General features: G+C 43.5%; 2 protein-coding genes across 4 annotated transcripts in view; one reads left to right on the forward strand and one right to left on the reverse strand.

Moving 5' to 3' along the window:
• The window catches only part of PAIP2B (poly(A) binding protein interacting protein 2B), a 51,185-nt gene extending 37,730 nt beyond the window's left edge, over positions 1–13,455 (forward strand). For all 3 annotated transcript variants that reach the window (XM_082426128.1, XM_082426126.1, XM_082426127.1), the window contains exons 2-4: positions 3,829–3,977; positions 6,631–6,807; positions 7,786–13,455. In XM_082426128.1, the coding sequence (XP_082282254.1) occupies positions 3,840–3,977; positions 6,631–6,807; positions 7,786–7,842 (372 nt within the window). In that variant the 5' untranslated portion in view covers positions 3,829–3,839 and the 3' untranslated portion in view covers positions 7,843–13,455. The remainder of the gene's footprint in view (positions 1–3,828; positions 3,978–6,630; positions 6,808–7,785) is intronic.
• A 3,013-nt stretch (positions 13,456–16,468) lies between these two features.
• Positions 16,469–17,664, reverse strand: part of NAGK (N-acetylglucosamine kinase) — an 8,547-nt gene continuing 7,351 nt past the window's right edge. The window contains exons 8-9 of the mRNA XM_082426131.1: positions 17,442–17,563; positions 16,469–16,787 (exon numbers count right to left, since the gene is read on the reverse strand). Coding sequence (XP_082282257.1) covers positions 16,597–16,787; positions 17,442–17,563 — 313 coding nt within the window. The 3' untranslated portion in view covers positions 16,469–16,596. The remainder of the gene's footprint in view (positions 16,788–17,441; positions 17,564–17,664) is intronic.

Below are 17,664 nucleotides of genomic sequence, written 5' to 3' on the forward strand. Positions count from 1 at the left end.
CTTGACTGGGGGAAGATGAACTTCTAAACTCAAGCACATGGTTGTTAATAAGATTGAATTCCTTTTCACATGCGCCTCTCCGTAGTGTAGCTGACAACATAGCAGCTATTCTGATTTGTGATCTGCTTATGTAACCAAGCACTTCCCCCCATCTCTGGAAGCTTTGGGGGTATTTTCTTTGTCTCCACTACACTAGAATTTCACAATGATATGCCTTGGTGTGGGAGGATCAAGTGAAATAATGAACGTAAAAAATCAAAATAAGATGATTAGAGAAACACTGTGCTGTTGGAGGGCATGCATGATGGATGGTGAGCCGGAGAGGGGCTGGAAACAGAAAGGGAATGTTAACATGCAACTTCGGAAGCAGGAAAGTCAGGGAAGTTACAGGCAATGGTGGTATCTTACCTGGTGTCTTCCTCAAGTTGGAAGGCATTCCCCAAGTGTCTTACCTAGGAGTTACCATTCTCCAGCAAAATCTCCCCATTCCCACCCCACTTCTAAAGTCGAGGGGCACATTAAGCACCAATTCACTGTCATCCAGAAGGCCCACAAACCAGTGTTGTTATTGAACTAACCCAGCAACCCAGTTTGCTTAACCCCTGAACCAGTACCTTCTTTGGTCTTACTTTAGCACTGTCTGGGTGGTTTTTTAAAAGTGAGGTTGGACAGATTATGTGCCTTAAGTTACAGCATAGATATAAAAGTGCTTTATAAATTGTTAAACACTGCACAAATTAAGTTGTTGGATTGCTGCTATTTAGAGAAACCAAACTTCCCAATTGTGTGGAAAACACAGGTGGAATGGTATAAAATACGAATCAATACTGTATAACCTACTGTGGAGAGAACCACTTTCCTAGTATTGACAGTCTCATATCTCAGTGTTTTCAACTTCTCTAAAGTGTTTGTGTTAAATTGGATAATCCCCATGTTGCGTTTGTGGTAATTTTCCATTCCCTTTCTCATGAAGGTGTATCCTGCAGTTTGTTCTCTGTGCTCTGCCTTGGTCTTGAATTAGCAGGGTTATTCTGTTCTTTCTTCCTCTGTCTTCCCTTTTTCCTTATGGTCATGTGCACTCAGGATTTATTTTTTGGGCAAAGGCAGATGTTTCAGAAAACTGAACTCTGATTCTCTGTGGGTGATTTCCATAATGTGGGGAGAAATCAGTGTTGGTGGTAAACAACTGCCAAATGAATCTTTGGAAATACTATATACTGAATGTAATCTGCTACCCAGCAAGGTTCAAGACCTTTAAGAGTCTCTGATTTGGGACTTCCCTGGTGGCGCAGTGGTTAAGAATCCACCTGCCAATGCAGGGTACACAGGTTTGATCCCTGGTCTGGGAAGATCCCACATGCTGCAGAGCAACTAAGCCCGTGCGCCACAACTGCTGAGCCCGCACGCCACAACTACTGAAGCCCACGCGCCCTAGAGCCCACACGCTGTAACTACTGAGCCCACGCGCCACCACTACTGAAGCCCATGCTCTCTAGGGCCTGCGTGCCGCAACTACTGAGCCTGCATGCTGCAACTACTGAAGCTGGTGCGCCTAGAGCCCGTGTTCTGCAACAAGAGAAGCCACCTCAATGAGAAGCCCACGCACCGCAAAGAAGAGTAACCCCCCCCTGCGGCAACTAGAGAAAGCCCATGCACGGCAACGAAGACCCAACGCAGCCCAAAAAAAAAAAAAAAGGTCTCTGACTAGGAATACCTACTTATGCAGTTGCCCTGGCATTTAGAGCAGACTTGATTCTATCATTGTTATGCTGCAAATGGAAGTGGTGAAAGTCAAGAGCTGGTTTCCTCCCTTTTATTGCCTTATGGAATTATTATTCTGGAGCAATATTTGGAATAATCATTGATTTCTTTTGTCTCTATCTGAAATATGTTAAACTGATATATTTCATACTAGGTGCCCTATTTAAACCAACAGTGAATTAAATGGGTTCTGTCTTAAATTCTTTTTGAGCTATCACTGAGCTGTTTTTCCATCTATTCTTATTACTCTTCACAATTCTACTTTGTCTTTTAAGAAGATGAGATTTTCTAATGTTCATAACAGGTTAGAAAATTGCAAAAATTTTAAAGAGGAGTAAGCAATAATTTTTTTAGTGTACCCAGAAGCAGAGAAGGACTTTTTCATGAGTGTTGCCAAGATAGAAATGAGTGAGGAAATAATTTGTTAAAACTTAAAAATGCCCCAGGGATGGTTGGGAGGGGATTGAATTGAGACTGGAAGGAGACAGGCTAGAAAGAGAAAGTTGCCTAAACACGATGATCCACAGTAGATATGGAGTTCCTAATACTGAGGTAGGTTACAAAATATAGAAACCTACATCTTGTGTTTCAGGAGTTTATCATTGGAAAGAGAAAAATTAAACATATGAAACAGAACAATTAAGTAGTATTAACACCATGCTCATTACATACAAGAACTTAGGGGAGGTGGTATAGAGTGAGTAAAGACTTGCAGTGGTTTTTAAAGAATCGTTAAGATTTAAATAAAGTACAGAAAAAAGACATATTTCAGATGATAGCGAACACATCAAAATGGATTTGGAAACCAAAGTAAACAATTTTTAAAAATACGTACGTATTTGAAAAGCCATAGACAGACACTCACACAAACTGCAGACAAAAATTAAAGCCAGTAAAAACTGCCACCAAAAAATTAAGCGAAAAATAATTTTTATTTATAAATTAGTTTATGAAAAATAAAAATGATGACAAATGTAATAAAAATTCTTACAAAAGGTAAGGAAATGATATATATACCCTGAGAGAAAAATGGGTGAAGTACTTTAGCAGAAAAATTACAATATAAGAAATATAAATGGCTAGTAAGCTTATCTCAAAATACTTAGCCTCAGTAAAAATCAAAGAAATGTAAATGTAAACAATAACTTGCAAGTTTTCTTATATGAAATTGGCAATGGTTTAAAAAATAATAATACTCATGAGTGCAGAGAAGGCATTTACATAATACCAGTGGGAATTTAAATTCTTATGGCGGCATGGCAATAGATCAAGAGCCTTAAAAAAAACAAACGTTCTTTCCTATACAGCAGTTCTATTTCTAGGAGTTATCCTAAGGAAATCATTAGAAAAAATGAACACCAGAAGTTCATCCAACCTTTATAATACAGAAATACAGGAAATACACCAAATGACAGTGTGGCTGTATTAACATAGAAATGAGAAAAAGCAAATGATGGCGCATCATGCTGTTACTGTACGAATGGATCCTTGGAGAATGGGTGTGTGTATATGTACACACGTAGGGGAAGTCAGGAAGCTTATATCCACCACATTGTTAATCATTTTTAACTCTAGATGGTTAGACAACTGGTGACCTTAACTTTTCTCCTTTTCGCTTTTCAATACAATTAACATGTATTATTTTTGAAATATGTTTTAAAGAAAAACACAGCTTAAGAATCAGAATAAGGGGCAATTGTTTACAGTGTTTATTAAGAATGCATTTTCTCTACCTAGTTAAATGTTAGTAAGGAAACTGTGTGATCTTGGTTACGTTCTAGAACCTACAGAAATTTGGCTTGAAAAAATACCCCCCACCCCCGGCCCCCAACCCACTTGCTTAGAAAGGCTAACTGAGCCTAGATGTTTTTTTCTTTTAACTCTTAAAGCACCGTACATCTGTATAGTTGGTAAGAGGATATGGCTAGTTTTGTAACAGTTATAGACTAGCAGTTTCTATTCATCTATAGTTAATAACTTTGATTTAGAACTTCAAAAGCATCTGGAAGAATCTTTTCATTTCCTTGATCCTTGTATCATTTTATCCTTTCTTTTGCTCCTGTTTAGGTTCTATCATAATGAATGGATCCAGTGTGGCGAATACATCACCCAATATAAAATCCAAAGAGGACCAGGGGTTAAATGGGCATGATGAGAAGGAAAACCCATTTGCAGAGTACATGTGGATGGAGAATGAAGAGGACTTCAACAGACAGGTAAAGAAGTGGAAGGCTAATGAGATGTGTAATTCAACAGCTATAGTATTTTACCATCAGTCTGTTACAAGAGAAATGGGTTCATTGGCTTTAGAACAACGTGAAAATATGTAGAAGCCTGGTCTGGGCTGACCAAGAAGCAACTTCAGCTGCTGAGACCAGATTGAAGATACCTTGGAGGACGATATTGAAATTTTTCTTCCATGCTCATTAAAAGAGGATCGAATACCATGGTGTTCTGGTGTAGACTTCTGGGAAACAGCAGCTGTGTGCAGACAGGCCAGCTTGGCATGCCCCACATAGGAACTCAGAGACTGGCAGAATGCAAGTCTGAGATAGAGAGTGTATTAGGTGGGGAAGGCTAGACTGCTTCCACAAAGATCCAGCAATAATTCATTGTCTTATATGTCTGTGGCATTAACAGCCCAAGGTAAGCATTCCAGGTAGACAGGTGACTCTGCAACTACACGGTGCCCTCCATGATGTTGCTCTGCCATGCCCAGGGCATTTTATCAGATGCAGGATAGCTGGAAGTCAAGCCACAAGGAAAGGCAGAGAGTCAAATGTCAAGGCAAAAATCTCTTTTTAACCAAGTGATGCCAAAATGCTCACATCCCTTCTGGGGACATTACATGATTAATAGTTACATGGCCATATCCAGCATGAGAGACAGGAAATGTGATTTTAACTGAACAGCCTGGTGCTTTGGGGAGAAGGAAACAAGTTTAGGGGGGCAGCCAGGAGTTACCACCCCATGTGGCCCATTGTGGTATGATCTGTGTGAATAGTACATAGGCCATGCTTCCTGTCACACCTCTGGGCCCAGGTAACCATTTTCGTGGGTTGTGCCTGTGAATAAGGGTAGATTTAATACCAGGGAGCATGTTGTTACACTCTTGGGGAGAGGAAGGGCACATCTTGAGCAGTCATGTTAAATCTTGTAGCTTGGAAATATTTTCTAGTTGTTATTTTAAGTACTTGATATTTAAAAAAAGAAAAGTGTGGCTAATTGTAATGTTGGAATAATATGTTTAAGTCTTGCTACCAGTGACTTTTCCTTTGACTTCATGAGGTTAACTATATTGGCTGGCTTGGGTGATTATTTTTGCTTGACCAGCCCTCTGGTGGTGGCTCAAGTGAACTGTGAATCTGTCACCAGGCTTCCTGCAGGAAAGTGATGGCCAAACAAGAAGCGGGAAGCCTGTTAAAATCACACTTAATCTCCAGAGTGAAGCATACTCTTTATTAAGAGTTAACAGTGTCTGCAAAAAAGTGTAAAATATCCTAGCTATATATTGCTTTAGATTAAGACAGTGTTTAAGAAACATGCAGTTGGGGACTTCCCTGGCGGCACAGTGGTTACTAATCCACCTTCCAGTGCAGGGGACACAGGTTTGAGCCCCAGTCTGGGAAGATCCCTCATGCTGCAGAGCAACTAAGCCCGTGCGCCACAACTACTGAACCTGCACTCTAGAGCCCGTGAGCCACAACTACTGAGCCCGCATGCCACAACTACTGAAGCCCGTGTACCTAGAGTCCATGCTCCGCAACGAGAGCCACTGCAATGAGAAGCCCACACTTCACAATGAAGAGTAGCCCCACTCACCTCAACTAGAGAAAGCCCGCACGCAGCAATGAAGACCCAACGCAGCCAAAAATAAAAATATATATATAAATTAATTAATTAAAAAAAGAAATATGCAGTTGTGTAAATACTCATATTATTTCTTCTTGTTTTGAAAGAATACTACATTGATGACATCATTTTCTATTGGTATGCAAAATAGTGTTCTTTATATCTTTCTACGGTTATGAAAGTATTTTTTCTCATGTAGGGGCCTCAATACCAGAAAAGTAGGCCAGAAGCTGGGAGTTGGTTTTGATTTAATCTCCACTAACCAGGTAGTGGTCTAGTTACATAGTTCCTGTACCCGTTTCATAGCTGAAAGATGGGAAATTTAAGAAGAATCACTTCTCAACAAGATTGAGAAAAGAACTTCAAGCTTTAAAATGATTTTCTGTAAGTGCCATATGAGTAGAAAATATCTGTATCACATATTAGAAGGTCTGTGAATACCTGGAATTTCTGCTATTTTGACTATTTCCTCAGCCTTATTTTTGATGGAATTTGGTTGAAAAATTAAAAATTATATTTTCTCTAGCCTCTCATTAGAAGTATCATAATTCTTAGTAGATCTCATACAAGATCATTCTTTTTTTAAAATTAATTAATTAATTAATATTTATTTTTGGCTGCGTTGGGTCTTCGTTGCTGTGCATGTGCTATCTCTAGTTGCGGCGAGCGGGGGCTACTCTTCGTTGCGGTGTGCGGGCTTCTCACTGTGGTGGCTTCTCTTGTCGCGGAGTATGGGCTCTAGGCGCGCGGGCTTCAGTAATGGTGGCCCACAGGCTTAGTAGTTGTGGCGCACGGGCTTAGTTGCTCCGTGGCATGTGGGATCTTCCCGGACCAGGGCTCGAACCCGTGACCCCTGAATTAGCAGGTGGATTCTTAACCACTGCGCCACCAGGGAAGTCCACGAGATCATTCTTAACTGCAGAGTAACAACCTCTGAAAGAAAGAGGTAGAGAAAAAACTGGAAGATGTGAGCCCCACTGGGGCAGTACGTCTAAGCTCTTCTCCTTTGCTTGCTAGGTGGAAGAGGAGCTGCAGGAGCAAGAATTCTTGGACCGCTGCTTCCAGGAGATGCTGGATGAGGAAGACCAGGACTGGTTTATTCCATCGCGAGACCTGCCTCAGGCCATGGGACAGTTGCAACAACAGTTAAATGGACTGTCAGTCAGTGATGGTCATGATTCTGAAGATATTTTGGTAAGAGCATATGTAGTTCCACATGCGACATAGTGAAAAGAATATAGGATTTAGAGTCACAGACTCTTTTTTTGGCCCTACAACCTTGGGCAAGCTCTGGAGCCCTCTGAGCCGCTGATTCTTCACTCATCACCTGGGCATTAACAAGGGGGTGCGTTGAAGATGTGTTGCACCTCTTAAAGCACTGTGCAAACGTCATGGTTGCAGCATCACCAACTTTCATTTTCTCCCATGGGCTTTTCAAAGCAGAACTGGGATTAAGGATAAAAATTTGAACATGGAAGAGGTTTGGTTTCAAATTATCATTTGCTGCTGTCCTTTTCTTTTGCTATCCCTCACATCTGTATTTATAATTTTGAATGATGCTGTTATAAAAATTGCCTGTTCACTTTGGAAGGAATATACTCTTAAGAGACCATCTTCCACTTATACTTAGAAGCCCAGATAAATGAATTCCTTGCATTCCGTGTTGACCTAATGTCAGAATTCTGTAAGTGATATTGTTCTCACACAACTCACTTTCTGAATGATTGTGCCCTGCAGTTTGATGAGATTTTAGATATTCACAAGAGAGTAGATAACCAGAGAGTACAGAAAGGTGAAAAAAAGAAAAAAAATAGGGATTGTGGTAACCAAACTAGTTTGATGGAGTACTCTGATTTTCATCAAGTTGAGGTACTAATAAATTGAAAAATTATTTTTGGAGTCAAATTTAAATGAAATGTAAATGAAAGCATCATGAAGGGAACAGGAGTCTAAAGCAGGAAGGAGAAAATGAGGTTAGCAGGGCTTAGTACATCAGAACATTGAGAGCAGCCCAGCAAGGAACAACTCAACAACAGCTTGAGTTGCAAGGAATTCTATTTTTTCTCTCCTTGAGGCTGAGAGGAAGGTACTGGTAATAATGGAAGCAAGGAGAAAATACGTTTTAAAGTGCAGCTTGCCTTGGGATTTATTATCTCTTGGTTCTTATTTCAGAGCAAAAGTAACCTGAACCCGGATGCCAAGGAATTTATTCCAGGAGTGAAGTACTGAGCTGACAGAAAGCTTTGAGGAGAACTTGTACGTCCCCACATCTGGGGACAGCACTGCACAAAAAAGGCGGAGCTGAAGAGGGGGGCGGGGCGGGCAAGGGGTGCACAGCGGGGAAAGGGGACAGTGGTTTAACTCGACACTGTGATTGGAGTAACTAATGTGCTCAGTCTTTCTCTATAAGCCTCTAAGTATTTCTCTTTTGTTCTACTGACTTTCATTTGGAGCAATTTCCTATTATTATTAGCTTTTTGATTTAGGGAAATTGCAATTCCCGCCCCCACCCCCGTCCTTCATCAGGAATGTTCTGCTGTAAGTGTTTAAACAAAATAAGCTGACCAAGAAAATCTGGGTGTTTAAGAATGCCCTTCCCGCTCTGCTGTATACTTACCAAGGGCAATGAACACCTAGAGCACTACTTACTCAGTCTATTAAGCTGGATGGGAAGAGGGGTGAGAGGAAGAAGCAGGTGTTGTAAACCAGAATGCACAGCTCCCTGATCCCTGGGAGTTTCCTGTGATGAGCTGGGATTACCAGTGGCCTGCTGAGCCCATGTCTCCCTGCCTGAACCCCATTCAAGAAAACACAGGCTTAAAGTACTGGAAACCAATAGAAGCAACTTTCATCAACCATCTGGTTGATGAAAGTTGTAAAGCAGAAGGAGAGGACTGGGCTGGTGATTGTCACCTGAGTCGCTCAGTTACTGTTGGCCTACTCTTAAGCCTCTGTTTACAGCTACCATCAGACTCAAAATTTACAAGGTAAAAGAGCACTAGAGTGGATTTGCCATTTCGTCTCATGGTGTCTAGTCCCCTGTCTCCTCTCCACCCCAACCCCACTCTGTTTTTAAGAAAAGATATTGTTACCAAAGGTGTATGAGAGGCATGCGGTGCTGGCCATCAGCGTCAGCCTGGAGAAATCATCCTTGAATCCTGTTAGTTATGTCTTAAATTTATTTCGACAATTTTTTTCCAGCCCCATGAGGACTTGGTCCACCTGGTACCTTACTTTCCTTAGAAAGGTTTATGCACTTTCACAAGTCAATGTATTTTTCAGGACACTAGCAAGAAGCTCAGTTCACAATTTGGATGCTTCTTCCCACCTTACAGAATTATGCAGAAGAACTCCAAAAAAGCCTAGGATAGTGACTCCCGTTTGACCCTGCGACTGTGTGACCCACCAGGACAGTTTCAGCAGTTGTAAAATTTTGCTGTTCCCACATACCCAGGTTTTTGAGTTTTCTAGGTTGGACTTCCTGGGTATGTTCCTTTCCTGCCCACAAGTCACAGGGGTTTTTGTTGTCATTGTTGATACTCATAAGGAACTAAACTTGACCCAGGAGCTGCCTTTGTGTGCTAGAGAAGTCGGTGGGAGAGTCAGGTCTAAAAGAGAGCATGTCCAGTCCTGGCCGTTCTCCCAGGATGGGCAAGGACTTGCAGGGGCCTGAGGAGGACAGTGGCTTCTGTATGACTGCCACTGTCTTGTGTGATAGGCCTATCAGGAAAAGATCATGTAGCTTGAAATCAAGTCTGTGTAAATTCAGTATGTGGATGTGGGACAGAGGTTGGAAGGAAAGGACTAGGGTTTGGAAAATTTAAGAATTTCTCCTTTTTCTTATGAGGTCCCTTGTTGACTTTTTGAACAGCCACAGGTTAATGTCAGATTGAAAATATGAACCCACATCTTTTCCTTGTTTGAGTCTTTAGGATGGCATCATTTGAAAAATGCCCTTCCTTGTTAGGTCACATGTCATGGGAGAGTGGTTTAGGGAGCTCGTATTGTCAGATGTGCTCATGAATTCCCAAAGTCTCTACCTCGAGAGAATGGAACTCTTAACTCGTTTTCAGGGAGGGCTACGAATAAAGAAATGTCTCAATTCCAGCTTCAGCTTTCAGCTGGAGTTGTTGCCTCTAATAAGGAGAGGACCTTGGAAGTGCAGAAATAGAGGTCTCTTTCTTCCAGGGCTGCTTTTCCTCCTTCAATCTGCATTAACTTATCCAAGCTCAGACTTCTGAAGGCTGCTGGAAATGTGTTGGGATTGCAGAAAGAGCCGTTGTCTCGACCGTGGTGTCTCCATCACGAAGAGCACCATGGATTTGTGTGTGGCTCCTGGTCTGGGAAGTCCTACAGGGATCCAGATGGAGCCGTTTCTTCATCCTGAAGCAGGCTTGCCCTTCTGACACCAGGATAGGCTAAGGTATTTGGTGTAGTTCAAAGGGCTTGTTTTCCCATCTGCTGTGGGGTTTCATCTAGGATGTCAGCATGGTTCCACAAGGCATATTTGGTCAGGACTAAGAAAGCTTCCTTCCAGCCAAGCAGTGGAACCTGAGGGCTGGCCATTCCAGTCCCACTCAGACACAGTGCGCTGACTCAGGATCAGGAAGCAGCTGGCAGTGTGACCCGCTACACAAATGTGTAGGTTTGTGCTTCCAGCGGTTCCTCTTGCAGCGTGACCTTTTTCTCCATCTATTCTATGTTGTGAGGTGGGAGCACAATTGTCACCCAGATCACAGGCCCAGCTATAGTCAGAGTTTGCCAAGTCCTTAACAGGAAATGCGTGTGGGTCTTATTGGATCTTCACTGGGGAAAGGCTGGGAACCTCTATCTCAGACTTTTCCTCATAGGAGAGGTTCTGGGTGCAAGCCAAACTAGATACCTTTACCTTTTAAGGACGAGGCTGGTATTATAAGTGATGATTTTGATATTGAATTTAAGCCACTACTCTAAGTTTTTTAAATTGACAACTGGAAGTTTAAGTATAGATACAGAATATGTATTTTCAACAATTGCCAATTCTGGCTGGTCCCAGTGTTTGTTAGTTTATTAGTGACTGATTTTGTGATTATTGGACTCTAAAACTCCAAAATGAAAATGATTTTATCTCTTGCTCTTCAAGGGGTAAAAAACAAAAGAAATGCCTTTTATTTTCTCCTGCCCTTTGAACTGCAGCAGGAAACCTGATAGATACAGCCTAGGCCTGAACACCTGCACCTTTGGGTCTTTGGAGCAGTTTCTGACTGCAGCAGTTGACTTTTGGGGATCACATAAGGTCAGACCCAAAAAGATTGCAAGGAAAAGGGTGGACCTTTGCAGCACCTTTAGTTTCCAAAGTCATAACAGCTGGGGTCTCTTTAATTAAGGTTACAATGCTAATTATAACTTTAAAATGTTTTTAGAGGTAATCAGCATTTTTCAAATTGTGTATTGCTATAATGTCAAAGACAGAACTTTGAAGATGCTGGGAAGTAAGGAGGTGAGTCAAACACTCTGACTTCAGAGTAGAAATTAATATATGTCGGGAAAGTTGTGTGAAGAAGTAGCCAGAGGAAACAGCTTGACTGGATCTTCTTGCATTGGTGCTGCTGCAAAGCCCATGTATAAACATCAGGAGCCCAGGAATCTACACTCCTGAGATGGGAGGGGGCAAGTGTTCTTCAGTAAGGGTCCTGGCATCACGGGTTAAGAATGTTGCTTGGTTAGGTTATGTTGATGTATGGGTTCAGGCAGAGACCTGACAAATTTGACCAAGATTTGGAGACGTGCACCTTTTGGGAAAGACTGTGTATTCCTAGCCACTCTCCTCCGGGATAAATGTGGACCTCATTAGTTTGGGAAGTTGATGGAGAGAACAGGAGGATTGACTGGGATCTGGTGAGCATCAGGAACCTTGGTCTCCTCCTAGCTCTGCCCACGGTTACCCATGGGAATCGTTTCCCCTCACAGAGATCATTAGTTCTCCTGGTCCCTGTGTAGTACGCAGAGTACTTTTCTGAAGCCGGTGCTCTGCTGCCTTGTGAATTTCATCACAATTTTGTAAGGTTTTTTTTTTCCCCCCCTTTGTTTTTAATCTTCTGTCTTTATTTCTCCCATCTTGAATCTGCAATTAGTGACAAAGGACAGGGGAATAGGAGGCTGACCCAAGGAAACACTCAAGTTTCCTGCTTGTTACTTGGCCTCTGCCTGCCCTCACTGCCCAGCCCCCTACTGCTGTCCCCAGTCGAGATTTTAGGGGGTGGGTCATACAAATAGGACAGCTGAGTACACTGATCTCTATGGGGTGTTAGCCAAGTGATTCACCACCCTACCCCCAGGGGACAGAAGAGAAATCTACAAAGGGACAGATGCACCATCTTTATTTTAAAAGAAAAAGCCCCTTTAGATTTTGTTACTAGGAGTCCCATTTGTGAGGTCTGCTGAGTTTTCTTCCCCAATCCTCCCTTCTTACTGGCTACCTTTTAATATTATAAATAGTAAAGAAACATTCTAGGCTATGTACTATAAGAGTACAATGTTTTCACGCTGTAACTCAACACTAATTGATAATCCTGTCCTGTTGATTGTGAGCCTTCAGAAATGTTTAATGCTTGACGGGTGGTTTGCGAGACAGGGACTTTTTTTTTTTAAATAACTTTATTGAGGCATATTTTACATAACATAAAATTCACCCATTTCAAGTGTACAATTCAGTGATTCTAATAACTTTCCTGAGTGGCACAGCCATACAGTTCTCAGTTTTAGAACATTTTCATCCCCCTCAAGAAGATCCTTCATGCCTATTTACATGATAATACCTGTTCCTAGCTCTAGGGAATCACTAATCTTTCTGTCGCTATAAATTTGCCTTTTCTGGACATCATCTCAATGAAATCACACAAAATGTGGTCTCTTGTATCTGGCTTTTTTCATTTACATATACTTTCGAGGTTCATCCATGGCATAACTTGTGTTAGTAGTTTGTTCCTTTTTTATTGCTAAATAATATTCCATCGATGAATATATATTTTGTCAGCAGGGGGTCTTTTAAACTTGGATTTCAACCTCCTGTGGTCTCAATGGACCCCTGAGACCATAGGGCTCCTGGCGGGGCTGCTGCGCATGTCAAAGGGACTGCCTATCAGAACCAGCTTCGTCATCAGAAGCGCCACAAGGAGCCTGAACTGCTGCAGAAATTTTTTATAATTTTGCAACTTCCTTTTTACATGAAACTTCTGTGCTGTCTACACATCGGGCTTCTGAAGCATCTGATGATTAGCTTAATAAGTTAATGAGCATGTGTTTGAGTGGACAAGAAAGTGAAACCATCAATACTGTGTTGAATGTTTTTTCCTCCCCGACAAAATGGAGGAATCTCTGAACTTGCTCAATAGCGTCGTCTCCATTACACAGCTGAACTTGTGTTAAAGCTCGTGCTGCCTTTGTTAGACCGATGTGGAAGGAAAGAGGACAGCCAGCAGAGGCGGTCAGGAGGAGAAAGGGAGTGGCCTTTGCGGTACATCCCAGCGGGTCTGTGCACGGCCCACGCATCTGCTGTTGTGGACGGTGAAGCGCCGAGCGTGCCAGGGCAGCTTAGCACCTCCAGCAGGCCCAGGCCTGGACTTTGGACCTTTATCCCTATTTCTCAAGTGTTTTAAAAGCTGTTTTTGTTCCTTTTTTTCCCCCTAAATACACATCACATGGTAGTTATTAATACTTTGGGGGAGGGGCAGGGCTTTAAAATTGAAGAAAATACTTTTCATAAAAATATCAAAAATGGAAAAAAAGTTACTTTTTAAAAAATTTGCTATACAAACCAAATGGCAGCTGTTGAAAATCTCATTAAAATGAGAATAAAATGCATTTGCTGGCAGTGGTACCCTTTTTCCCACAGTTGGGTCATTATATCATATTACAAGGGGGCGTATGTGTGGGGTGTGTTTGATTTTCTCTCAATATGGATCACAGTTTTAGTTGCGTGATTTTCCATTCTAAACGGTGTTACAAAGCAGTACAAGCATTGTCTTGGAAGTCACAGACCTGAGTGAATCCCACCTCCACCACTTTGTGCCTTTGGCCTGAACCAGTTTATTCGTAAAGGTGTGACACCTTCCTCCTGGGGCTATTGTGAAAATTAGACCAAATTTAATTTCAAAATACTGCCTGGCATATGATAGGCACTTAATACATGGTAGTGACAGTGGCAATAATGTGTGTGGCTTTGCCCAGAGGCGGTAACAGGAAGTCCTTGGGTTTGAAGGGCAATTGGATAGCTGATATCTTCCTGTTCCTAGGCAAAACTGACCCATCTAGAAAACAAGTAAAGGGCTTCTGTATCTGCCTTTCAACTACCGAACAAGTCTGAGAACCTGCTAGGTACCAAGCATTGTCCTAGGTACCAGGGCTGCTGGAGTTAACAAGCAGACATCCTTGCTCTTGGGGAGGTTAGTTTGGTAACACTTACTCGGTTTACACCTAGCTTGAATCTCCCAATGATTCTCTGAGGGGCTTTATTTTATGGTAAAAAGATCACGGGACCAGACCATAGCCAATGGGTTTTGTTTTGAGTGCTGTCTTTTCTTTGCCTCCTTCCTACAATCAGGTTTAAAAAAATCTGAGCTGACTTGCCTATTTACAGCTTTTTGAGATAGTTATGTCTATACAGGGCCTGAACTATTCACAGCCTTAAAGATGTGAACGGTGTATTCATTCATTTAAAATTTCCATTAAACTAAGTACATTAAAGAGAAGTGCAGATATTGTAAACAGTACAGTCCATAAACTTTTACCAACTTTCTGTTGGTATCAGGTGTAACGGTGTACCCATGTTGAACCCTTATATCGAAAATCCTTAGAGCGCTCATCGCAGGTAGAAGACATTCAGTGAACATTTGCTGGGTGGATGGCGCAGGCGAGGCTGTGCTGTTCACGAGATCACACAGGTAGATTAAGGCAGTGCCGGCCTCTTCAAGTCCAGTTCTTGTCCCCAGCTCTCTCGTTTGGCTGTTTGTTACAAGCTCAGATGCGATGAATACATACATATTCAATGCCTTGGCAGTGCGGAATCCCGTTAATTGCTCCTGATATCTTGATGAGTGAAGGAGATTGTAAGTTTAAAATTAAAGGGGGAGAATCTCATCAAAAATCACTTATGACCTTCTGCACTGCCAACCTCTGTGTAACAGAGCCTAACTAACTGGAGAATAAGCTACCCCATCACATCTCCTTTGGCCAAAGGAAAAAGGAACACAAAGTGACCTTGTGCAGTTTAACATCGCCTTCATTCTTCCAGCTAATGCTTAGTGAATACTTACGGGCTGGCACTAGGAAGTCCATCAAGCTGTGCTCCTCGCTGTGCCCTAAGCCCTCCACTGTCCATCTGGAATAGCAGAGCCTGGGCAGTGGTAAGGAAGCGATGGCTGTACCCTGAAGAACATAAATATGTCTCTCTTTAAACTCTTCACCAATAGTTTTAGGTTATAAATCCAAATTACTGCTTGATCCTGGTCCTGAGATCATGTGAAAAGACTTCTCCAAAGTTCACCACTCATCAGTAAGTGTTATTAGGACTACGAGATGGAGCAAAGGCACTCTGCTGTGTCCCTGACTCCTTGCAAGCTTTTTAGCTGATGACGTACTGGTGACTTGCTGAGAGCTGACCCCAGTGGTCTGGACCATACCTAGATGTGAAGAGGGCTGGCTGTCCCTTCAGAAGGGACTTGTCTTGAGTTCTTATTGTTGTGTTGAGCTAGAGTTGATGGCACAAGAGCCGCTACCGTTGTGTTCTAGACAGTGAAATAAGTGTCATCCGACTTGGGGAACAAGTATTCAAGACCCCGTTGAGAGCCTAATCAGAGCTCCAAAATTATTGGGTAGAGCCCCCTCAAGTGCAGATCCTGGACCTCTGCAGCAGAAATTACCCAGGGTATTTGGTAGAAATGAAAATTCCCCATCTCATCTCATCCTTGACCTACTGAATCAGACACCTTATGGAAGGGGGAAAAAATAGAAACCTGAGTTTAAAACAAGCTCGTGAATAACTGATGCACAGCAGTTTGAGAACTGCCGCTTAGGACATGATCCGTGCCTCTAACAGCTTACACTCCAGACACCTGGACAGGCAGCCACTGTGGATCAAGACTCTGGCTTCAGTCTTCGCCAAGCAGCACGGGCAGAACAGGAAGCTCTGGGCTTGTCTTGACCAATCAAACGGCAGTATCCAGAGGACAGGAAATCATGTCTGCCCCTCACTGACGTTCATCATTCCCGCTGCCACACAACAAAGTGTCATCCTGTAACCAGAGCCAGGCCAGCAGTCACCAGGAACAGGCAGGCCACCTAGTTGTGTCTAGCTGGCCTTCTTGGATCTCAGCCATCCTCACAACTTCTTAAGAACTCATTCATGCAGAACAACTGCAGAATGTGCTGTTTACCTGTAAGTACCAAATCCAGTGAGGTAAAAATTCTCCCAGATTAGAATTGTCCCCTGTCCCCTAAATCCTACTGGGACTATCAAGAGAGGGTGTGATATATCTAAGGTTATTGCTGGTGATGTTTTCCATGGACAACACTTAGTTCCACTAAAAATGGTCAGGCAGCGATCTTGACCCTTACCTTTGACTGGAGAAAACTGAGATCACAGGTTAACTGGCAGCCACATGGCGTTAAGTATCTAACGTGGTGGGCAGGGTCAGGGGCAGCACACAGGTTATCTGCCTAACCGTGTGGCGAGCAGATTGCAGACCACAGGCCAAGCATCTGGGGGTGGGGCTTTAAACCCTGGGCTAAGACCATCTCTGAGCCCTCTGGGATACCTGCTGGCAGGTGAGCTGAGGATGTACACAGCAAACGTGCTTGATAACACAGTCCAACTGGGGAGTGGGTAAAGTGCGTTTATTTTCTTCTATATGTTTCTTTTTCAAAAAAAAAGAAAAGGAAAAGCCTCCTGCCTTCCAGCACCCAATGTCCACTGGGCTTGGAGGGGGTGGAGCCAGGGCCAGACCCCTAGGAGAAGGTGTAGGAGTAGAAGGCAATGGCATTGACGCTGTAGTCCATGGGGAGGAGGTGCCCGATGTGCCTGGCCCCTAGGCTGGCCCCGCCCAGGGCAGAGGAGTGCCGTAGCTTCAACAGGGTGAAGCTGGAGAAGGAGTTCTGAGCCTGGATCTCTCTGCCCTGGGTCAGCGCCAAAAGGAAACCTGGAGGAAAGAACGTAGAGGATGGAGGTGAGAGACCAGGGAGAAGGTGGGGACAGAGGGAGGGAAAGAAGAGGCCCAGGCCCTGAGGCATCCTGTGGAGGTCCCACATGCCAAATCCCTAACAGATGGTTGCACCAGGATGCATGAGTCCAGTAACGGCTGTGGGGCGCTGGAGCCCGAGGCCCCCAGCCCCCGATGCCTCCCGGGGGTTCCTAGGTAGCATCAGGGATCCTGGAGCTACTTCAGAGTATCTAATGGAAACCACACCGCCACCTGAAACATGCTGCAAGGTTGCAGAAGGCACATTTCTTTCCTTCTAGGATTATGGTGACTGGGATGTCACCACATGCTGGTCAGAAGCTCCAATTCCAAGTTAGATTTGTCTTTAATTTTTAAAAGGTGGTGCCTATTTAATAAACCCTTTGGAAGAGAATGTCTTTCTAAGAGTTCAAGGAAGCTGGATGGGACACTGTAAAAGGGCTCCCTGGAAGAGTGAAGGTTGAGGGTCTTGGTCTCAGACATCAGTGGCCCGTCCAGGCCTCAGGGCCCAGGTCCCAAGTCCTCCCCAGGGCAGGCTGTTTTCCCAGGCCACCCCCTTTCCAGCCCCATCTCTTGCCCTTGCCTGTCTCAACCTGCCCCCCACCCTATACTCACCTTCCTTCAGCAGCTCCCAGCTCTTCCACACAGAGCCCACACACAGGATGGGGAGGCCAATCTCCCCTTGGAACAAGACCTGGAGGAGAGCAGAAACGGATATTGGGGGCAAGCAAGCCTCTCTAGTGCCAGAGGGGCAGTTCCTTAAGACTAGCCCGACCTATCCCAGTCACTCTCCCCCTAGCCGAGAACCAGAAGGTGGACTCAACAGAAAAAAAAGGGA

Source organism: Balaenoptera physalus (genome assembly GCF_965194825.1).
Source record: "Balaenoptera physalus genome assembly, chromosome: 15".
In the NCBI taxonomy this organism is placed as follows: domain Eukaryota; kingdom Metazoa; phylum Chordata; class Mammalia; order Artiodactyla; family Balaenopteridae; genus Balaenoptera; species Balaenoptera physalus.